This window comes from Nuphar pumila, chromosome 11 (assembly GCF_984573655.1).
Source record: "Nuphar pumila chromosome 11, dmNupPumi1.hap1.1, whole genome shotgun sequence".
Lineage (NCBI taxonomy): Eukaryota > Viridiplantae > Streptophyta > Magnoliopsida > Nymphaeales > Nymphaeaceae > Nuphar > Nuphar pumila.
This window is the reverse complement of record NC_143259.1, coordinates 100,179,347-100,203,666: the sequence shown is the minus strand read 5'-3', so window position 1 is coordinate 100,203,666 and position 24,320 is coordinate 100,179,347. Positions and strand designations below refer to the sequence as shown.

General features: G+C 37.9%; 1 protein-coding gene and 1 non-coding gene across 2 annotated transcripts; both read right to left on the bottom strand.

Moving 5' to 3' along the window:
- Nucleotides 1-2,785: 2,785 nt before the first annotated feature.
- On the bottom strand, nt 2,786-2,877 carry LOC149822597 (small nucleolar RNA Z122). The gene has a single exon (XR_016426261.1). It is a non-coding gene; the product is annotated as a small nucleolar RNA Z122 (small nucleolar RNA).
- Nucleotides 2,878-3,068: 191 nt separating this feature from the next.
- On the bottom strand, nt 3,069-4,599 carry LOC149822596 (uncharacterized). The gene has a single exon (XM_089981155.1). The coding sequence runs from the start codon at nt 4,446-4,448 to the stop codon at nt 3,186-3,188; it is 1,263 nt and encodes a 420-aa protein (XP_089837281.1). The 5' UTR covers nt 4,449-4,599; the 3' UTR covers nt 3,069-3,185.
- Nucleotides 4,600-24,320: the final 19,721 nt, after the last annotated feature.

The following is a 24,320-nucleotide window of genomic DNA, read 5'->3' as shown; positions in this document are numbered from 1 at the left end:
ACACAACAGGAGGGGTACTGTCAGTCCAAGCGAAGGAACTCGAAAAATTTACCTGGTTTTATCTTTGTTTGAATGACATGGTAAAATAAAATCACATCAACCAAGTTTATCATTGGTAAATATTGGTCTAAGGAGCCCTACAGCGTTGACACATGGCGTAGAAGGGGTCAGTTCTGGAAAGCAAAAGCCCATAATATGGGGGGGGGGGGGGGGGGGGGGGGGGATTACAGAGGCAAGAGTACCAAAACCAACAAAAAATGGTGCTGTGGGTGGTCAGAGTGTAATTGCCAGCAATCGATACCTGCTGAAAATGGTAACAGATGCAGACGTTTCCTTCTGTGCGTTTTTTGGAATCCCCAGTGTCACATCCAGAGCAATAATGCGATCCCCTCATCATCCACATTTGAAAAGCAATCAAAAAATACAAGGAGGGTATTGCCCCAAAAAACAACGGGCAGCAGACCACCAAAACCCTTCAAATGCTAAGCACAGATTATGTACCTGCCACTTGAAAAGATGGGTCATCTTGGACCTGTTCTCTCTGTTTTGTTGTGCAAGCACCACTAGAGGACTTTGGGATGGAGAGAGTACTAAGTGGAGTCCCGTAGGCAACAAACCACTTACTCAGGCCAGCTAAATGCATCTAATCAACCTGTTTTCACTCTCACTGCGCTGAGAAATCAATCTCAACATTTTCCACTCTCCTGAAAAAATTTAGCCTATCCCTATGTCCACATCAAGATTACGTATTTCACCAACTTCATTGAATCATGGCAGCTAGAAGAGCTCAGCTAGACTAGGAAATGCCTATATATACTTGAGCACAGACTGCTTGTTTCATCCTATCCCTACCATGTTAGATTTAGTACAGGAGCAAAGAAACCTACAAAAATGGCCGAGTTCAAGTGTTGACAAGGTCACTCAGCAGTCGCCAGAGTATAATCACAAAAGGTGACCCTAGTCAAGTTTAAGCAATCAAAAAGACCCCGTTACCCACCCATTCAATTGATTCTAGACTCGGCAACTCATGAGTCATGCAAGGGCCCTGAGCAGACTAGTAGGCTCAAGCAACTTTCACCTAACTGGGGAAAGTCCAAGACCGACTAGAGAAACGATGCACGTTTGACCAGGTCCAGGGGACCACTCTCTGTGTTTGCTAAGCGGGTCAGAGCACCATTTAAACTATGACATACGTCCACGGTTCACTAGATCCAAGAAGAGGTTTAATTTTTTTCAATTGAAAATTGCAGAAAATGAACAGAGCAAAGTGGAAGAGAATCCAGCAGCCAACTTACGAACGTGATCTGGAGAGAAAAGACTCGATTTTTTTAAATGGTTATCCAAGGGAAGATACAAAAGGACTACTACCAAATAATGATACTACTGCATTCTACAGAACTGCACACCACATCCCATCCAAAACCCCCAGCATTAAAATAGTAAGGCTTACAAATTCCTTCACGGATACAGAAAACTTGGCAAGCCTATCAAAAGTTGGATGTATAGAGAGTGACCACCAAATCGAATCTACATGTGCATATAAAAAGATAACAGAAACTTTATCAATAGATAAAAAACACCAAAATGGCTTGACTAACTCCAAGAAACTAAAAATTGAAAGCTGGGGAGAAAAGAGAAATTATAAATATGTATGGAAAAGGGAGACCAATAAACTAATGAGAGCCAGGACAGCTCACAGGGAAGGCAGCTTTGACCAACCGTTGTTAACCCCATTGAAACTTAAATAAGTAGAATGTCAGGCAGCTACCCCTGCACCCGGACTTCTCAAGAAAATAAAAGCGAGAGAATTAATTATTCACTTCACATTCAAAACCATAAAAAACTTACTGAAATATATATATATATATATATATATATATATATATATATATATATATATATATATAAAGACATTGGAATTCCCAGTAAAAGATGGCTTGGAAGAAATTAGTTATCCAGAAAACTGGCACAAGTTGGAATACTGTGGTATGCTCTGGCATTCAAATTTGCCAACTTATCCCAGTTTTTTAGATAAGTAGTTGCATCCATGCCCCCACCTCAAGGATGTTCAGGGAGTTTTTTTATGCACCCACATATCCAGGTAAAGGGGATAGCTGAAGAAATTACATTCTCAACTCAGTATGATATCCCAACTACCTCATTATATCCCGATAAATGTTATAAACCGGAAAATTACACTATGAATCAACTTACCCCATTAGTCGATGCTCCCAAAGGCTTCTCGTAAGGGAAGGATAAGAACCACCACCCTTACCGAGCCCTTTTGTCAGAACCGAGCTCGCCTCAATGCCAGCAGATAAAGGAAATGGAAAATAGAGGCGGATTATGAGCAACACTATAAATAAATAGTAAGATAAAAAAACTGAATAGCCTCACAGTATAAACAAATAGTAAGAGACAAGGAAAAAAATTAACGAAAGTTTCGATGTGGGGCTGCCCTGTCACTCGCAAGCCATTTGTGGATGAGAATGGGAAAGCGAAAGGTAGACAGGACAAACCCTAATCTGTTTAGCTTACGATAAAGTTGAGGACTGATGCTGGAATCCCATCAGACCTCGACCGTCGATAAGCACATGACCTCCTACGAAACAACAAAATGACTTTCTTTTTAGTGAGGTGAGATTCCTCGATGAAAGAGAAAAAAACAAATATGAACCATTTATTAACAATAACCAAGCTTAGATAAAGTATATCAAAATTACAAAAATGAGTAAAAAGGAGAAGGGGGAAAACAAAAAGTGGTCATTAAGAATAACAGAGGAAGAAAAGGATCAGACTGACGTGCAAAACTATTCAGCATAGCACCGTAACTACAGTGCCTCTGATAAGAGTTTTCATATCTCATCATTTCCTGTTTACTTCCTCAGAAATAGATATCAGAATGTAGCACCAGGAGCCAGGAAAATTATTATATAGCCCTAACACTTGGACCAAATCAAACGTAGAGCACCCAATCAGCAGAAGCTCTGGTGAGCCAATCTTTAGGGTTGATACTCACGCATTTTAAGTTCAACAATGAGAAAAAATAAAAATAACAAGGCATCAATCGAACAACTCCCATCTATTTAAAAATAAAGTTATATTTACATGAAAACTGTCAAACTAACAAAGGAAAAGCAGAAACTCAAAAAGATTAGTGGGTCAGAAAGAAACATATTCCAGCCTCAAACCCTATCGTTCCTGCCTCGACTCGACCTGACCGGTTCCTTCTTCTGCTGCGAAAACAATCCAAAGATCGTGCCTTTCGACCCGGAAGCCCTCAACGAGCAAACGGGAACGTTCAGGACCGGCGTGACCCGGACATTCGCGGAGTAGGACCTTTCCATCCCCCTCCAGCTATCCCTGTGCCTGTAATACGGGTCTTTCACGCTCTTGGGCCCGCCATTGAAGCTACTCGGGCTACTCGAGCTCCGCTCCAGACCTTGGAAGACGATCTTCCCGGACGAATTCATCCTTGGGCTATCGACAGAAGCGCCACGAGCCGGAATGCTGTCGGGCTCCGGCACACGGCGGATCGGACTCCTCCCGATCCGTGACCTGGCGTTGGCGGTGGGGTTACCGTTAGAGCTCACCCTCACCCTGGGAGGGGTCCGGTTGAGGGCATTGGAGCTCGGGATAGCGTTTCCGTTAGGGTTAGGTTTATGGCTCGCCTTCTCCGAGTCGATCGAGAACCTCGACGGCTCCTCGTGTTCCGGGCACGAGGACGAGCTCGAGGAGAGGGAGATTCGGGAGGAAACGACCGAGACGGAGACCGATTCTACGTCCGAGTCGCCTGCTGCTACCGCGGCGGAAAGGAGGGGAAGGCTCAGAGAAGAAGCGTCGCTCGAGCAGGATTTCTGATCGGATCCGCCGCGCAGGAACTGCTTCAGCGACCTTGGAGCCCTTGTCGTCGATGTCGCCGTCGCCGGGATCTTCGACGCGGATGCTGTCTCCAGTGGCTTTGGGCTCTGCATCCGCTTCAGGCCGAGGAGCTCCCGCCACCGGCTGGAGCACCTTGGCGCCTTTGGCGAAAGCGCGCAGAACTCCGACATGCTGATCTCCGATCCGCAGCGAGGCTTTTCCGGCGTGGTAGACTCGCGGATCTGCCCTGCCGATGTCAGGGAGGACGCCGGCAAAGACAATGCCGGAAGGGGCGTCTGCAACGGCATCAGCTTTCCGTCGGAGAAGAGCTCGTCGGCAGGGAGCATCGCAACCGGATCGTCGAGCCGGAACTCGAAATCCTTGTCCGAGGAAAACTCTGGATCCGGATTTTCCGGCATCTTCCTGGAAGGTGAGTCGCCGGACGAAGTCTTCATTCCGTCGCCATCGAAGTCACGGCTGAAGGAGATCCGTGGGCTGAGCCAACCGTAAGAGGGGTAGGACGGGAGGTCCATGAAGCTCTCCGGAGGCACACCGATGGCGTCCACGCACGCCGAAGCCATCATCATCCCTATCCGACGGTATGGGATTTCGGTAGGTCCGAGATCGGTTGGTCAGGGATGGCTATCATAGAACGGTCGCCGGAAACGGGGGATAGATGTACCGGAATATTCTGCGCCGGCCGGCCAGGGATCGCCGTTATCTGCTAGGGTTTTCTTCTTATCTGAGAGCGGAGGCGCCCAGGCGTTGATATTTAAGCAAATTCCGGACGCCTCCCCTTTGTGATTGCAACAAATAGTAGATTGCCACGTGGATATACGTGGAAGTGCTACACCATGACGTTTTGAGAGGCGTTGTTAGTAGGACTATGAGAATGGGCTCATCTTTGCAAGTATTAACCGTCCTGCCACCATCTCGGACACCGCTATCGTCGGAGGAAAACCGGTGTTTGACTGCACAAAAGACGGATTTAGATCTCGGTTCGGATCTCCACTAAATGGGACCGTCATTGGACATTGCGTGGGGATCCGACCCTGACAGATTCGGATCCAGGCATGCCACGATGACAATTTTTCATGATAAACATGGGGATGGTGTTCGGTTCCTAGGGATTTATATGGGTGGGGCTGGGGTCAGTTATGGTCAGAGGTAAGATAATCGGCTGCTTCATACTCGAATGCATAGAGTCCATACCGAACCCGGATCCAAAACACCTAACAGATACATGTAACCAGGTCGGATCTTGTTAGATTATAAGTTGGATGTGAAGTCAGTTTTGAGAATGCTACAATGAATCCGATTGTGAATAGCGATGGATCTTGTTTTGCTTACTGAATTCCACTAAATGGACTTGGATTTGGTTGGATATCCATCTCAATCCCAAACTGTTTACATCTCTGTTTGTTCCGTATATCCATCTGACCACAAATGGTCGTGTTCATGGATTCATTAAGTGCCCTTCCCTGATCCAATTACAAGATCCATACCTAACAGCTGGATCTGTTAACGGTTCTGATATATCTGACCCGTTGGGGTGCACCTAGATTCACTTTGATGGCTTGGGCTTCGGTTTTGGTTGGATTGGGTCAAGTTCAGGTCACATTGGGTCGAGAAAATGGGAACCCACACAAATCCTCATCATTTAAAAAGTCTATAAAAATGCTATACTTTTTACTTAAATTCAACAAATAGAATGGCTAGGTTGGGTTTATTTTGGCTGGTTGGAACAAAAAAACTAACCCAAACCGGACCCGAATACTGGGTCGCATTCGGGTTGGTGTTTTTATGTCTATGCCAGTGAATTCAGATCAAATGGGGTCAATTATCTTGTACAGGCCTAACACATTGACAGCCATACTGATAGGTGAATGATTGGATCATTATAGGAGCTTTGGCCTTTTGGATTGACATTGCAACCGGATTAGATGGAAAATCACATACAGTTGCCGTAAAAGATCAGCAAACATGGATCTGATAAGGACCTCCACTATCTGCTTTTTAATCTGAATCAGTTTTGAACAATTGGATAATACCCATATCCGAAACTGCACTAGGACTGTTTATTCCCCTATTTAATTGTAACCGTTGTGTCTATGATTTTGTATACAGATGAACAAGGCCCAGTGAGGTGTGGTCCTTGAGCATCTTCTTTCATTATTCAACTAAAAGCCTATAATGTTATACCTTCGTTCATCCTTAAATATGAGAGGGTGTTGCGTGTTCTCTCCCGAACACACTCAGTGCATGTTCAGGGGTCTCGACTGAGCGCCGCGTGGTACTCAATTGGGTGTATGGAGTGTGGTACATTGTTGTACACCAGGCTGTGGGCTGTATGGTAGTGCACAACGCCCCGTACACCCGACTTAGTGCCACGCAAAGCTCAGTTCGGATCCAAACATGGGGCTGTTACGTGTTCAGGGGTGCACATGTAACAGCCCCCTTAAATATGAGTACTTACTCAAAAGCTTGAACAAGAATAAATTAAGTTTAGGTTTGAAAATGAGTACTTGAAGAGAGAGTTAATGCATTTGGAAAAGAGGGAACTACCCATTTTTAAATTTGGAAGCTATAAGTCTAATCGCATCTAGCCCCAAAGGTGTTTTTGGGGTACTAGAATGGGGGACTAGGCTGTTAGGTAGGTAGTCTAAGTTCAAATCTTATGGGCGTCACTCCTTGGGCAAGTCAAAGCATGGTGATTTCTTTCGGGCAAGGGGGTAAGCCCACCGAGTTTTACGTTGTTAGGACAATGATTGTAAGTATGGTAGGCAGAGCCAGTGCGATTAGGTCTTTGTTCTTGAGGGCAGTTTCTTCGTGTAAATAAAAAAAAGTCTACTCACATGTAAGAGGTGGTAGTTGCCAACATTCAAATGTGATTTGAATCTCATCGATAACCAAACAAGTGATTTGAAATCTCATGCAAACAAGAAAAGGTGACTCTCATGTGATTCTAAATCACATGGTGGAATATTTGAATGAAAATATAACTTCAAATCACATTTGATTTCATCTCATGCCATTCCAAATCACTTGAGATGCAACCAAACATAAGAATGTAAATACAAAAGGGAAAATGGTCTAACCTTTTTTTTTATTTGTACTCGGAGAACTTTCTTGATGTTAGGAATGTGCACTTTTAATGTTAGAAAAATAATACATTTTATATGAAGCGTATTTTGGGTAAAAATTCTAAAAATTACATTTATGTAAAGCAGCACATTTTAGTTACTTCTTTGTATCGCTTTCTAATCACTACAATTTGTTAATATCTTGTTTACCTTTTTTTATGCAAATCCAACGCTCGATTTTCAAGAAACTATGCTACCAAAATGTAGGAATATCTAACTTTATCTAGAAAAGCAAAAAAATTTGAAAATGATTAGAAAATAGCAAGAAATTAAAATAACTAGAAAAAAAAAGAAATTAACTGGGTTTATTTTATCTCTACTCTCAATTAACAATTATATCTCATCTCCTTTTAAAGAATGAAGATTTCCCTAAGATAATAAAAACAAACTGCCTTTTAAGATAACCTTTTAAAAAAGATAAAATCTATCCCAAAATGTGTATATCCCATATAATGTTCCAAATACATAAAAATATCTAAAATAACAAATAAATATCCAAAATGCAAATAGATCTAAATAGAACCTTATGGAATCAGGTCTTTTGTTCTGCTCCTGCAATATTTTCCCGTGTTTGAAGAATACTTGCCTTCAAGTTTGGATCCTGGTTGCATTTTTTTCAATTTTTTATGGGCCTATAATATGCAACTGGGTCTCTTTACTGCTCTAGAAAGAAAATGAGACTTGTCGTTTTTGCTCTAATATTCAAGGCTAAGAATATTGTTTTCAAACTATTCATAGTCATATGTTATGCCTCCAAAGTAAAACGGGTCAAATGGATTTACAGCAAATGATTTGGACAAAATCTGGACCCACTTGAAAAAACCTCATCCATAACTAATTGCAAAAATGCATGTTGATCCAATCCAAGCAAGTCAAAGGTCTGGAGTAGACTTGGGTTACGGAAGATGAATTTATATTGCTTTTGGATCTGGTTAATGGGTAAGATATAGGAGGGTTCACTTTCGATTGAGTCTAAATGAGTTTGGTTCAGGTTTGATAGAGGTTGGTTTGGAGACAAGGTTATGGATTCTAAAGTGAGTTTGAATAAATCCAACAAATTGGATTTGGACTCATTACTAGATTTTAGATTCAAATCTATAATATCTGGATCTCGGTTCTTAGGAAGATCTTGGACAAGTCTTAAGGTAGGGTTGTTTGGATTGGACTTTGATTGGGTTTCATCTACTTGATCCTGGACGGTATTGAAAATATGAGCACAAGATGGATGCGAATATTCAACAAATCAACATACTTGAATAAGTTGAGATATTGGATTAAGAAGCTTATTACTGAGTTTCCAATTATTCCATTTTTCTTACAGTTGCAACCCGTTCTCAAAATTAACCCCCATCTGACCCAAATCCAGCTCCTATCATCAGTTATATATATCTGGAATTGGGTCGTATCTGAAACAAATATGGTTAGGCATGGTTAGATTTGCATCAAAATTTGATAAACAATAGGGATCCAATATGCCACTGTTATGATTTTTGGCTGTTTTGACTCAATCCGGATCTAACTTTCCTATGTATTAAGCTGATCAGGATCCGATACGTTTGCATCCCTAATAAACAAATATGAGTGATAGGGTATCGGGTTAGAATAAAGTCCAACCGAACTGGTTCTAAACTTTCACATGCAAATCAGTAACTTTCTCTCATTTATCCAGCGCCATGGAGACTCGACTTGCCCGTTTTCCAGATGCAGGACTCCACTATTAAATCCATGCCAAAACTGGATTCATGGTTCAAAATCTGGATCCAATATCGGGCCAAGCATGATCGCGGTCATATCCAACCCGCGTCTCTAACTTTTCTGGATAAAGTGGATGCACACTCTGAATCTGGAAATTTGTGGAAATTATTCAAATCTGTTTTGGACCGGTGAAGTGGCGATTTTGTGCTTTTTAAATTTATTTAAGGGTAGTTTGGTAAACTGTGAGTATTTTATATTAGTATACTTGTACTTTGTCATTATCTCATTCATAGTAGTTTGGTATTAATTATTTCCTTAAAAACATGTTCTTTGTCCTTTTCTACTTCGTCATGGAAGGTCATAAGTGCCCTCTCATTTTATGAGTATGACCATGAACTCTCATATTTTTCTAAATGACGAACGTATCCTTAGTAAGGCGTGCTGCCATTCTATGGGCCAAAGCTGATGACTTTGTTCTCCTCGTTTTTTCTTTCACAGGCATTGTAATAAAGTATTAAACGTAAAAAAATAGCAGCCAATATCGTGTGAAAAATTAAATATTTTCATATTTTTTTCATTTCATTGGCAAATAGAAAAACTAGCCATATATATTTGAAAATAAATGCAATATTAAGAAAGGGCAGCCTTTTCATATATGATCGACAAAATGTAAATATCATGACAAATCCTGATAATTTTGGAAAACAAGAATATCACGACTTTTTCAATATATCGTGAGATTCTTGTGATAGTTTAGATAGTCTTATCTTGTGATATTTAACACTGTGGTCAAATGTAGATCCAAGCTCAATCACGTATCTAATAATTCCTGCAATTTTATCTGCAAGGGAAAAAAATCTTGATAATTAAATTAAATTCAAATTGTACCCGGAGTACCACTTTTCTAGCCTACACACAGCCTCCCAGGCTTTGGAAGGTTTTTTATTTCTCTAAAATCTGACTATAAATGCTTGATTTTATAGGAATGACTGTTGGATGGTCTGATTATAACACACATATAGGTTTTTTATAAGATTTAAAAATCAATGGTTTATAATTTTTTAAATATTAATTTTATTTTTTATCAAGAACATGATCCAAGTATCAATTCCTAGTAAAGCCGCATGCTCAATACATCTACATAGTCAAATTTGCTAAAATCAATATAAAAACATCTATTTACTAGTAGTAGGGTGCCATAAGGCTCAAAAAGTACTAGGCAACTACCACTTTCCCTCTCTCTCTCTTTCTCTCTCTTTCATAGAGACAGAGATAATGTAAAGTCCATGAATTTTTTGAAAATTTCAAAAGTAATAAGGGATTACTCTCAGTATTTTTATGAGAATCCATTAATAATTTAATAATCAATGAACTTTTGGATGATTATCAAGTAATTTGACTAATACGAGCTTTTAAATACTTTTGGATCCGAATCTCGATAGAGGATCCACGAGGATCAGCCCCCATGAAACCCAGTTTAGAGATATACATTTGACATACGTAGGATCCACTAAATTTCCTAAACAGGTTTCGATCCAGTGTGTGACCTAAACCTATGAAACATCATAACAAGGACTCGAATTCATTCAGTGGACCCGATCCAGGTTTAAAATAACTCAAACAAGATCTCTAAAGAGATTTAGATCATTCAAAACCTTTAAGTCATAAGACTGGATCGATTAGGTATATCCAATCCCCTCTGCCGGCCACTGTCTTCCTCTCGGCTGGGCACCCAACCTCTCTCTCTCTCTCTCTTCCTCTTCTTCTTCTTCTCTGTCTCCGCTGAAGACAATGCCTCTTGAGGGCATGGCATTGCTGTCACCCTCCTATTCTTCTATTTTTGCAGCTACCCATGACAACAACCATAACAACAACAAGAGCTCCTATTGTCGACCACTACCTCTTGCAGTGCCCCAATTAGAAGGGAGGGTCATGTCGTTCCCTCTCTCACTCTCTGGGTTTTTCGACCACCCCCCAACGGTTGTTGCCAATCTCGGGTTCCCAAGCCCCTTGTCATCCACCTGAGTCGGGTAGGGGCCCTTGCCTCCTGGGTTCTCGTGGAAGCCGGTGATAGTAGCATTGTTGTTGTTGTCAATGTCCAGTCGAAAGGGGCTAGTCGGAGATGACCCAAGTCCGAGAGCCTCTCTCGCCCCCTATCATCCTCATCTTCCCTTCGTGGCGGCAAGCCGCCTATGGCAGTGGGCCACTGTGTCCACTGCTCCATGAGCCCACCTTGGGTTCTCCCAAAAGCTGAGTTAAGCTCGGTTTCCTCAAAACTGACCCTAACTCGGTCCATCACGACCAAGCTCAGCTTAGCTTCCACGGACCAAGTCGGCTCAACCGATGACCCCAGCCCGATGGCTTCCCTCTCAATGTGTGGCTCAACTTGAGCCCAAACGAGCCTGGCCTGGTTGAGCCTCAACCAAGCCAAGCCCTCATTCTCACCTCTTGAGAGCTTGGCTTGACCTCAGCTGAGCCCGACTCGGTTGAGCCTTAACTGAGCCAAGCCCCTTCTCTTGTTTTTTTAGAGCTTAGCTCGAGCTTAACTAAGCCCGACTCAGTTGAGCCATAGCCGGGCCATACCTTCCCTTTCTTTTTTAGGATATATTTTTTTTTAGCTTGGCTTGAGCTCAACTGAGCCAGACTCAGTTAATCCCTAAGCCATGCATCCTCTTGTGAACTCAAACTGAGCCAACTTGGGTTAAGCCTCAACGAGCACAACTCGGTTCGGTCAACTCAAACAGGGTTTACCCTGGTAACACAAGAGTCGCCTCTTTCGCTAAAGATAGGTTTTAACCTTTGTTCTTTCCACAGTTCACTAAAATCTTTTGATACACTCAACTTATGAGATTTTGTACCTCTAGCATGAATACCAAGGCATGAGCAAGCTAGCACCTATACTCGAAATCGTCAAAAGTTTGGACTATCTCCGAGGTAGGGAAAAAATACATGCGATGATGGCGGTTGAACACCTATAATATATGTGTTTATATTTATGCCAAATATATACATATATTATTATATATACATAGATACGTACATGTTTACTTTAAGTATGCAGTTTTACATACTTTGGCCTTATTTAAATTATGCATTTATTTTAAGTGTACAATTTTACGCAGTTCTACTTTATTTACGATGGCCTTTTGACAAATGATACTCTGATATATATGCAATTATATATGTATATATTTATTTAGAGTATGTAATTTTTCATGCTTTTGCTTAATTTAAATTATGCATGCACTTATTTAAAGTATGCAGATTTGCGAACTTCTGAATTATTTATGATGGCCTGTTAGTGGACCTTGATTTGTTATATGTGTAATTATATATACACATAATAAGTACAATTTACTTAGAGTACGTGATTTTGTGATACTTGCACTTTATTTAAATTATTCATGCATTTATTTAGAGTCATAGTTTTGTGTACTCCTGCTTACTTTATATTATGCGAGTATTTATTTAAAGTTTGTAGTTTTTGCATACTTCTGTTTTGATTCAATTTAAAAAAAAGGTTACATACAAGACTCTGCCCGCATATGTTTCGCAGAATAAAACAAGTATTTTATGTTCACATGCATGATTTTTTTTGCATTCACATGCACTGCCTATCTTGTAAATAAAATAGGACTTTCGTGGTTGCATGCATCAAAGATCCTATGTTTGTATGCATTGGACATCCTTTGAATATTGGAGTGTTCTTCAAAACATTGTTCTTATCATATTCGAACTTTAAAAAGATGAGACTGCCACAATTCAGATATTTGAAACCGAGTCTACCCTTTAAAAAGATGAGACTTCGATCACGTAGACTTCGGTCGTACTTACGTCAAGTCTTTTCAGAGATGACATGGATATGCCCCCCTGTCTGAAGGTTCAGAAAATCATAAATTTATAATTTTTTTGGTTGCTTCTCTTTTTGAAAATTGAGATTGATTCTCATTGCATTTGGTACTATCATACATGTGAGATATGCTCGTACATCGATGAATGAATAGAGGTTTATGACAAACCTTTTTGTGCAATAATGTACAATATTACAGAAAAGTGACATGCAAATACAGAGATCACCTTCACATGCAAGATGATCGATTCAGTTTAAAAGACTAGAGCATGTTAAATGGGTTGCTTTAATAAAAGAAGACTCGATAAACTCATTCAACTTTGAGTTCTATTAAGAGAGAGGATATGAGGTATAAACTTCGATGAACAATTTTGTTAACAACAATGCTCCTCGAGTGGCAATGACTCGACGTTCCCGGTCATCGGAGTTAGGAGACATGACTATCAATTATTATCCTAGATGGTAGATCATACAACTTATGCAGAAGTTATGATGCATCCCCCGTTTATTTCTGTTTCTAAAGAATTCTCTTTCGATTACTACAACTTTCCCTTTGGATAGGACTTGGCTAGTCATTCGGATTATCAACTTACATAAAATAATAAATTTCTGAATGATCTCAGTTGTTTCTATAATATCATCTTGTGAGTACTCACAAGTATGCCATTATAGAAACAATAACATGATGCATACACTGCTTATTCAAAATAGAAATGATACCTTGCTTAAAAAAATTTGCGGATCGTTCGATTGTATGCGGTACAATATTTTGAACTATGATAAATACTTACAATTGTGTAACATCATTATAACTACTAGACTTTTATGAGTTTGACCTGTTTATGCGATGATTACTGCTTCAGGCGATGATGCAATGGCATAAAAAAATCATTCGCTTTATTGTTTACTCTGGGCACATTTTGACATTTTGTATAAGGACTTTTGTATAAAACTTTTTTTATCCAACTTCTTGTTCGGATTTTTGTGGTTTCGAATGATTGTGTAAAAATGCAGGCCCAAATCTGAGACATTTGGAGACTTAATTCGTTTGCTGAAAATTTTGTAGGGTTCATTGACATGGTTTTTTCAAGCTACTATTCTACTAAACTATCTGTCTTCTGAAAAATAATTGACTAAAAAATTTGTTAAATTTTTTCTAAATTTCACAAGTTAAAAATTTTGAGGCATTACATATAAGGTTAATATTTGAGATTCATGGCTTTACAAATTTGATGACCTTTTATTTTTTCATCAATCATAAAGATTATTCTTTTAATAAGTACAACAAATAACCTAACTTGTGTGTATTTTAATCCAATGTAACTTAGTCTCTCGTTGGAGGCTTGGATTAGAAATGACACCCCAATGACCATTGCAACATTGGTAACTTCTATATCCAAAGGGGGGACTTGAAACTATCATATATTGGCAATACCACACCTTTTTATTTTGTTTTGTTTTTCTTTCAAGGAAGAAAAGCACCCACAAAAAGTTGGACTTTTGTAGATAGATACATGGACATGACCAGGATTACGGAAACTCTACTTGCATGTAGGAAACTCATTTCTTAGGAAACTGTTTCTAAAATGTTAAACTCAAGGTTTTGAAAACTTGTGAGAAACTCATGAGAAACATGCTTCTCACCAAACCAGAAACCTCTTTTCTATCACATGAAAAATCTATTTACTTTGTATAATAAACAAATTTTCTATGTATTACTTAAATAAGAAATTTTTTCCTTCTATAAGTTGAGACGTGTGCCATTTACATTTTAATTACTTTTTGTAAAAAAAACTACTTATTTTAGACACGTGCCATTTATATTTTTAATTGCTTGTTTCTAAATTTGGTTTTTTAAACATATTTTATATGTTAAAAAGAAGCAATATGGTAGATGAAAATGGGAAAACCGTATAATTTAATGTAACCATTTCATGAATATATTCTATATATTGTATTTAAATAACTCATTTATGATATCTATTACTTGATTAACATGGACTTAATTGTACACTAATTTACCTGAAGTATAAACTTTTTTTTTTGATATTTGGTTCTCTTATAGTTCTAATTAGTGTATGCCACATAACCAATGTGTGTGTCTGTGTTTTCCCATTTTACATGAACCTAAAAAGTCCCGAGCAGGTTATATGTTCTCCCCCCCCCCCCCCCCCCCCAAAACACACAAGTGCGTGTTCTCGGGTCTGAATGAGCGCCACGTATGTAAGCACATGGGGCTCGTTTCTCCGTGTGTGTTGGCATCACTTAGCATTGGAGTCCAGTTTGTTTGCAAAGACTTAAGTACCCTTTCCCGCCATTAGCGACATGAAACAATGTTTCAAGTAAAGGACAAAAATATCCTCCCGCCAGAAGAGAGAAAGGGTTAAAATCATCATCATTTTTGCCCTAAGAAGTAAACGATTTTGCTTTAATAGGAGCTCATCACAATATATCGCCCTAAACGTTCTGGCGCACCCTTTGACGATGCACCATCTGCTGTAGTGACAAATATTATTTCATCACAAAATATGTTAGAACTTAGCGACAGCGTAGTGACAGATATTATTTCGTCGCTAATTAGCATTGGTGTTGGCGATAAAATTGTTCAATCACTAATCCATCGCTAATTTTTTATGTAAAATGCCCATCTAGGGCACAAAATTGTGTTTGCTCTCTCTCTCTCTCTCTCTCTCTCTCTCTCTCTCTCTCTCTTTCTCTCTCTCTCTCTCATCCGCGCTGCTCGCCCTGGCCACCTACCACTCTTCGATGACCGCCCCAGCCACCTCCCGCTCTCCGATGACCTCCCCGACCACCACCCTCTCTCCGGCAACCACCCCAGCGACCTCCATTTCTCTGACGATTGCCCCGACCCTCTCCACACCAGATATTCCACCGATTGCCCCTGCACTGCTCGCCCCGGCCACCTACCGCGCTCTGGTGACCGCCCCAGCCACCTCCCACTCTCCGATGACCGCCCCGGCCACCTCCCGCTATCCGGCGACTGCCCCGTCCACCTCCCGCTATCTGGCGACCACCCCGGTGATCTTCTCACCTGCTCTTCCGTTGACCACCCCCATGCTGCTCTTTGGCGACCGCTCTAACCATCTCCGCCACCGCTCTTTCACCGACCGCCCCTGCTCTTCCGCCCCCGCTCTTCGGTGACCCACCGACAGGAAAGTACACTGGTGAGCTTGTCTCCCATACTCGTGCCTCCCCTCTGTCCCTCTTTCTAACTTGTCGGCAGGAGACCCGCTTCCCTGCCACTGGTATTTTCTGATAGGGGAAGTAATATGAGAAATTAGGAAGTCACTACTGCAACATCTTCCAAGACCAGTCACGCAATTAAAAGAGTACCCGACAGAGGTGTTGGATTGATTAATGTCCTCATTCATGGTATGCAATCGTTTATCATAACTAATGTGTTTCATATTTAATTTTTTGTTATACTCATGTGTGCTAATTTCCTGAAAGTATTTGTAGGATTTCCATCGCTTCACGACTGTAAACGAGGAGAAAGATACGAGGGTAGTGTGGAAGAAGGTGGTTGCCAATCGATTTGCCGACATGTTGTATAATATGAAGACTGCAGCAAAAAAAACAACTGGTGGGATAGATGATCCACTGCAGTTGAAAGGCCATGAGCCTTCTACTATCAGGAGAGATTATTGGGAGGGCATGTCTGACAAGTGGGCGAGCAGTAAATTTCAAAATCGCTCAGCAAAGGCTGCACAAAACTGAGCGAAGATGCCCGATGCCCATCTATACACAGGTGGATCTAAAACTTTTGGGAGCCACCAGAAAAAAAATGGTAACTCATTAATATATATATATATATATATATATATATATATATATTGTCAAATTTATAAGTACTTTTGCATACTTATTAATTGATTTTTTTATCATTTAACATTGTAGGAAGAAGAAAAAGGAGACATTGTGCCTTACAAGGATGTGTTTGTTGAAACACATAAACGTAAGAGCACGAAAGATTTTGTATCAGAGAAGGCGAGAGCAATATTGGTATGCATTTATTATATTAATAAACATTATAATATACAAGTTACTATGAATTATGTTATCATAAATATTGTAATTTTTAATTATTAATTTATATTCTAATCATTACTTTGTAGGAGTTATACGAGCAGCAAATGGTAGAGCGATATGACGATGACTCCGCTCAGCATCCGCCTTTTGATCCTGCAGCATGAGTGACTGCAACCGATGAACCCAAAAAGGGTCGTGTGTTCGGGTTTGAGAGTAACATGAACACCACATCAGTCATTGCCTCCTGTAGCCATGGCTCTCAGAGTTCTCCCGCCAGCATCAACTCCCAATGTTTGATTGACCCTGCTATGTCTTGGGATGGTGTCTGTCAGTGTCTTGAGGACAAAATGCAGTACTTTTTAAATGAAGTTATTCCCAACATTGTCCATAATGAGTTGTGCAACTTTTTTCGGGACAAGGAAACTTCGTTTGCATTCAACATGAGCTCCGGTGCCCGTCAGATATAAAGATTCATGTCATTTGTTTCATGTCGTTAGATTTCAAGCTAGTATATGCATGATTGAATACATATATGCATGATTGCCTCACTATGATTTTTTTTTACACCTTTAGAACACATATATGCATGATTGATTCACTATACAATTTTTATGACACCCTTATAACACATATACGCATTATTGAATCACTATGAAAGTTTTTTTACAACTTTACAACACATATATGCATGATTTCATCACTATAAAATTTTCTTAGTGCCTTATAACACATATATGCATGATTGAATCACTATAAAAGTTTTTTGACAACCTTAGAACACATACAAGCATGCTTTCATCACTATGACAACTTTAGAACACATATGCGCCTGATATTAGCATATATGAAAGTTTTTTAATGCCCTATAACACATATGCATGATTGAATCACTATAAATTTTTTTGACTGCCTTAGAACATGATACGCATGATTAAATCACATATAAAGTTTTTTGACTACCTTAGAACACATATGAGCATGATTGAATCACTATGAAAGATTTTGACTGCCTTATAACACATATGAGCATGATATTAGCACATATGAAAGTTTTTTGACTGCCTTATAACATATATATGCATGATTGAACCAATATGAAAGTTTTTTGACAACCTTAGAACACATATATGCATGATTGAATCAATATGAAAGTTTTTTGACAACCTTAGAACACATATATGCATGATTGAATCACTATAAAAAAATTTTGACAACCTTAGAATACATACAAGCATGCTTTCATCACTATGAAATTTTTTTACTGCCTTAGAACATACATATGCATGATTGAATTACTATAAACTTTTCCTTAGAACACATATATGCATGATTGAATCAATATGAAAGTTTTTTGATTGCCTTAGAACACATATGAGCATGATTGAATCACTATGAAAGTTTTTTGACAACATTAGAACATATATAAGCATGATTTCATCACTATGAAAGTTTTTTTACTGCCTTGTAACACATATATGCATGATTGTGATACATAACACATTTATTTGACAGCCTTATAAACTATATATGCATGTGTGACTCACTGTGACATTCTTTGACAACCTTAGAACACATATCTGCATGATTGAATCACTATAATTTTTTTTCCAGTCTTAGAACACATATATGAATTCTATTAATGTCCTTCAGTTTATTGTTAGTCTATGTGTCATTCAGCCATTTACTTTGTTGCATTAGATTAGGTGCATTGTATATAATTTATTTCATTATATTTTATTTATAAATACTAACATTTTGGTTCTCTTGTAGGATGCTGGAGATGATCAGCGTAGAGGAGCTGATGGAGGCATGGAGGGAGGGGCAAATCAAGAAAATGAAGAGGATGATGCTCAGAATCTTGGCAAGGATTAGATTCATGTGTTTAATTTGTTTGACGTACTTGTAACAAATTATAACTTGGCAAGGATTGTATTTGGTTGTTAAAGTTGTTTAACTTAGAACTTGTGTTAAATTTGTTTCACCTGTATATGTATTTTTTATATATACTTTGTTTTTTATAAGCAAGTTATATGAATTGTATAACAAAATTCTTTTCTCGAGTTTCAGAATATTTAAAAAAAATTTATTTTTTTAAAATTAGCGACAAATATTAGCCGTCGCTACTCTGTCGCCAATTTAAATCAGTCATTAGTTTGCGACAGAGTAGCGACGGCTAATATTAGCGACAGTCATTAGCGACGGATACATATCCCTCATTACAGATTAGCGACGGATTAGCGACGGATTAAATTCTGTCGCATAACCAAATCAGTCTCTATTTAGCGACAGATTCGCGATGGACATGATCCATCGTTAATATGTCACTAAATAGCGATGGATTGGCGACAAATAAATTCTGCCGCAGTTTAGCGACTAGGGTTATGTGATGGACGCTATCCATCGCTAAACATGTTAGCGATAGATTTTGCGACGGATAGCGTCCGTCGCTAATACACATTTTTCTTGTAGTGTAATATCTTACTAAACACTAACGCGAAACCCTAAACCCTTAATATATTACTAAACCCTAAACCTTAAACCCTAAAACCTAACCCTAAACCTAAATTCTAAACCCTAAACCTAAACCTAAACCCTAAACCCTAACCTTAAACCCTAAATATCTTACTAAACCGTAACGCTAAACCCTAAACCCTAAACCCTTAATATATTACTAAACCCTAAACCTTAAACCCCAAACCCTAAACCTTAAACCCTAACCCTAAACCCTAAACCCTAAACCTAAAACCTAAAACCTAAAACCTAAAACCTAAAACCTAAAACCTAAAACCTAAACCTTAAAACCTAAACCCTAAACCCTCGATTTATATGTTGATTCTATATATCGATTTATAAGCTATCAACAAAAAATTCCATATCGATTTGTATGATATTTGATCATCGATTTGCATTATACTATAACAATATTTTCGTAACAAAGGCAAATCGACTAAACATTACAACGATTTTTAAGATATCAATAAGAATTGCCATATCGATTTAAGATATTGTTTTGATTCTTAATATTGATTTAAGATATTGTTTTGATTCTAAATATCGATTTTTAAGATATCAATACGATTTTTCAAATTGATTTAAGATATTGTTCTGAATCTTAATATCGATTGCTATGCTGATTCTTAATATCGATTTAAGATATTGTTTTGATTCTTAATATCGATTTTTATGCTGATTCTTAATATCTATTTTTATGCTATCAATAAGAAATTTCATATCGATTTATGATATTGTTCTAATTCTTAATATCGATTTCTATCGATTTAAGATATTGTTTTGATTCTTAATATCGATTTATATACTGATTATTAACATCGTTTTTATGCTATCAATACATATTTTCATATCGATTTTGTAAGATATTTTATAATCAATTTGTAGGTATTGATTCCTACATTGTGGCAATCAGAAAATCATTGGGTCTTATACGTGTTGGATGTATAAAAACAAAAAATATGGTTATACAACTCTGCAACATGCCAAATCTGCAACATGCATAAGTAACCTACATAGTTGTTGGTAATGGGAGGCTATATGGTACTTCTCATCAATACTAGATGGACAAACATTATTTGTATCCAGCAGTTCAATCTTTGCTTGTCTCGTCCATCTTCGCATTATATATGACTCAGGTATTTCTTGTATCTTCTCTTGATTAAGTGCCTTTAATGCATGACGACATAAAATACCTTTGCACGTACATTCAACTATTCCATTTTCAATATTGTACGTAACATGTGCTTCTTTCCTTTTTGGATATTTTTCGCCCTCTCATACAACATGGTATTTGTGCATATTCCCATATTGCATACATCCGTCTATGTTGCAATTCATAACTTGTATAACATCCTTCTTAGTCCATTCAAATACAGTTATTGCATATAGATCAGCAGGTCGTGTCAATATTTTTATACCCAAAGTTACAGGGCAGGTGTTGAAACATTTCACATCTTGTTCAAGCACATTCTGTCTAAGACCGTCTACAGATAATTCATACTGTTTCATGAAGCGAAACATTGATAAACATGACTACAAGGTTTTTTTCAGTGTGGCATGCATAGATTCAGCTCTTTGTGTGCTTATCTTACCTGCACAAAAGTATTGTCCTCCATATGCCAATGCTCACTTCTCTTTGTCTGCATATAAATATTGTAACCATACACAGTCTTCAAGATCGTACATCCGAATCATTTGCTCCCAATCAGACATAAAGGTGACCTCGTCTATGCTCTCAAGCATACACTTTCTAAACTTTTTATCAAACTCTGTCTTCTGATTAAAAATGTGTCATATGTTCTTTGTTGCATTTTGAAAGATATACCACAAACATATGCGATGATGTGCATATAGCCATACATGAGACACTGCAGCCGCAATTGCATGATCACCATATATAAGTACAACTGCATGGTGCTTTCCATTCATTGCCTGTGTAAATACTCTAAACAACCACTCAAAGGTTTCCTTGGTCTGGTCATAAAAAAATGCGCCGCCTAATATGCAACTCGGTGAGTAATGGTCCACTCTGATAAACTGCACAAATGACCATTGTTTTGTATCAATCTTCACTATCGTATAAAAAATAAGCACATCATTGACACATTCATAATCTACTCTTGACTTTGAATCTGCCCAAAATATATTCACAGCATACCCATCTTCATCCAGTTGCATTGCACTAAAGAAACCATGGTCATTGCTTGAATTCTTTTGTAGGTAATCAACCAAAGAACATATTCCTTCATTCTTCATGTTGTCTGACATCTTCATTCTCAAGTGGTTTCTTAGATCCATAGGTGTGAATGGTACATTCTCGCAACCATCATCTATGTGCGTGCATAAATTATATGTCTTTCTTGGTGCAATGCCGACACTATTAGCTATTTCAGTAATTGTAGCATGCACTTCAGTTACTTTACGATGTGACCTTAACATAGGAGTCATAAATGAAATGGCTAATTCATGGTTATCATCATTGATTAAAGTACAAACTACATATTTTTCATTTGAAAGTCTTCTTAACACCATTCTCGCTGGACAACCACATCTTGAATCTGGCTTGCTACTTGTTGGATTTTCACTTGACTTCTTTCACCCTATGCATTTTTTGCCCAAGAATACCTTCTAACACTGAAGCCAAGTTTTAAGGCATAATCACTGTAAAATTTGTATGCAACTTCCTCATTATTAAACTACATTCCCTCTACAGGAACAGAGTCAAGTGTACTATCATGTAGACTTGAGGTGCTTGCACATTTGTCAAGTGCACTGTTATGATCGTCTATCTCATTATCAAATTTCATTGCGTCTGCTGGAATATTCAAGTCAAGAGTGAATCCAATGCTTGCACCCTTCTTATCATGTACATCATTAGTACACATATTCACTTCTTCAGGTGCGTCGATAGTACAGATGTCCATTGCTCCATGACTTTCCAATGATTGAGATACATCATCTTTACTGCAACTAGTTGATATGCTCAACATTGTCATGAGTAAAATAATAATTTGCGTTAGCCAACGCAAACGTTTACTACGATTTATTCAGGATGCATATAACAACAACTACCTCTTAGTTAAGCAAGTCAAAGAAACGATTGAATGAATCATAGTATCAAAGTAACAACATAATAGCTTACAAATCAATAATAACAAACAAAACCATCTCACAAATTGACACTAGAAAATACATAATATCTTATAAATCGATACATGATAATTTAACATAATATATTACAAATCGGTATATGGCAATTCAACATAATATCCTATAAATCGATATACGATAATTCAACATAATATATTACAAATCAATATTAACAACCAAAACAATATCTCACAAATCAACACTAGAAAATACATAATATCTTACAAATCGATATACAATAATTTAGCATAATATATTATAAATTGATATTAACAACCAAAACAATATCTCACAAATCGACACTAGAAAATACATAATATCTTACAAATCGATATACGACAATTTAACATAATATATTACAAATTGATAATAACAAACAAAACAATATCTCACAAATCGATACTAGAAAAAACATAATATCTTACAAATCGATATACGACAATTCAACATAATATATTACAAATCGATAATAACAAACGAAACAATATCTCACAAATCGACACTAGAAAACACATAATAACTTACAAATCGATATATGACAATTCAGCATAATATTTTACAAATCGATATACGACAATTCAACATAATATATTACAAATCGATATTAACAACCAAAACAATATCTCACAAATTGATACTAGAAAATACATAATATCTTACAAATCAATATACGGTAATTCAACATAATATATTACAAATTGGTATACGACAATTCAGCATAATATCTTATAAATCGATATACGGCAATTTAACATAATATATTACAAATCAATATTAATAACCAAAATAATATCTCATAAATCGATACTAGAAAACACATAATATCTTACAAATCGATATACGACAATTCAGCATAATATATTACAAATCAATATTAACAACCAAAATAATATCTCACAAATCGATACTAGAAAACACATAATATCTTACAAATCGATATATGACAATTCAACATAATATATTACAAATCAATATTAACAAACAAAACAATATCTCATAAATCGATACTAGAAAACACATAATATCTTACAAATCGATATACAATAATTTATCATAATGTATTACAAATCGATATTAACAAATAAAACAATATCTCACAAATCGATATACATGTTACTACAACCACGATTTGCGTTACATTGCATATACTAAGTGAATGAACGATAACGGATGGGGTAGAGGCCCTTGCTCGCATCTGTAACTAAGCATTCTTGTCAACAGATCCCACCACCTTACAAATATATTCAAGTTTTCAATCGTCAAAATGATAAAATCTACCTACAATAACAAAACAACGTCTTAATACCATTCACGGCGACATGCGTTCTTTAACAATAGTATGATGACATGGAAAGGTAGTCACCACGCTTTAATGGCACTTGTTGGAATGTTTGTGCGTCATTGCTTTTTTCCATACTGCCTAACAAAAACGAAGAAGAAGAGAAGATGTAAAAAGAGATAGTCGACAAATTCCCCTACGACGCCCACCAATGATCAAACCGGTCATTCAATTTATAGTTATCTCCACGAGATAGGAACGAACTCAGAATTTTTTTTTATCTAACACAAGGCAGGAACGAGAAGACGGTCATGTGTTGTAACACAAGCTAAAAACAAAGGTGGAACATGCAAATCTATTTACGGGGAGCGAGAGGAAATTTTTGTCCAACGCATATCTATCTTACCGGAGGACATTTCAGTCAAAAGTATATCACGAGTCTCAAGATAGTCCTCCGTACACACCCTAACACGTGAATTTGTGTTCCGGGGAAAACACACAACACCCTCTCTAAAAAGTCTCATTTCTCGTTTTAGTTTCTCAAGGCATTTCCCGTATCCGTTTTTCTTCTTGATGGCAATGACCTTGGGATGCCTCAGTGCATTTAAATTTCCAGTGAAATGCACAGCTTTTGATGCATTTTCACGGTGCTCCTAGCGGCAACGCAAATGTGGTCCTCAAAATCAACGTCGGACCCCCTTTTCTACGGTACTGGTTTCCGAGGTGGGGTGCTGTGGGTCGGACACCAAAGATTACATTTTCCTTCTACTTCAGCCCTTGC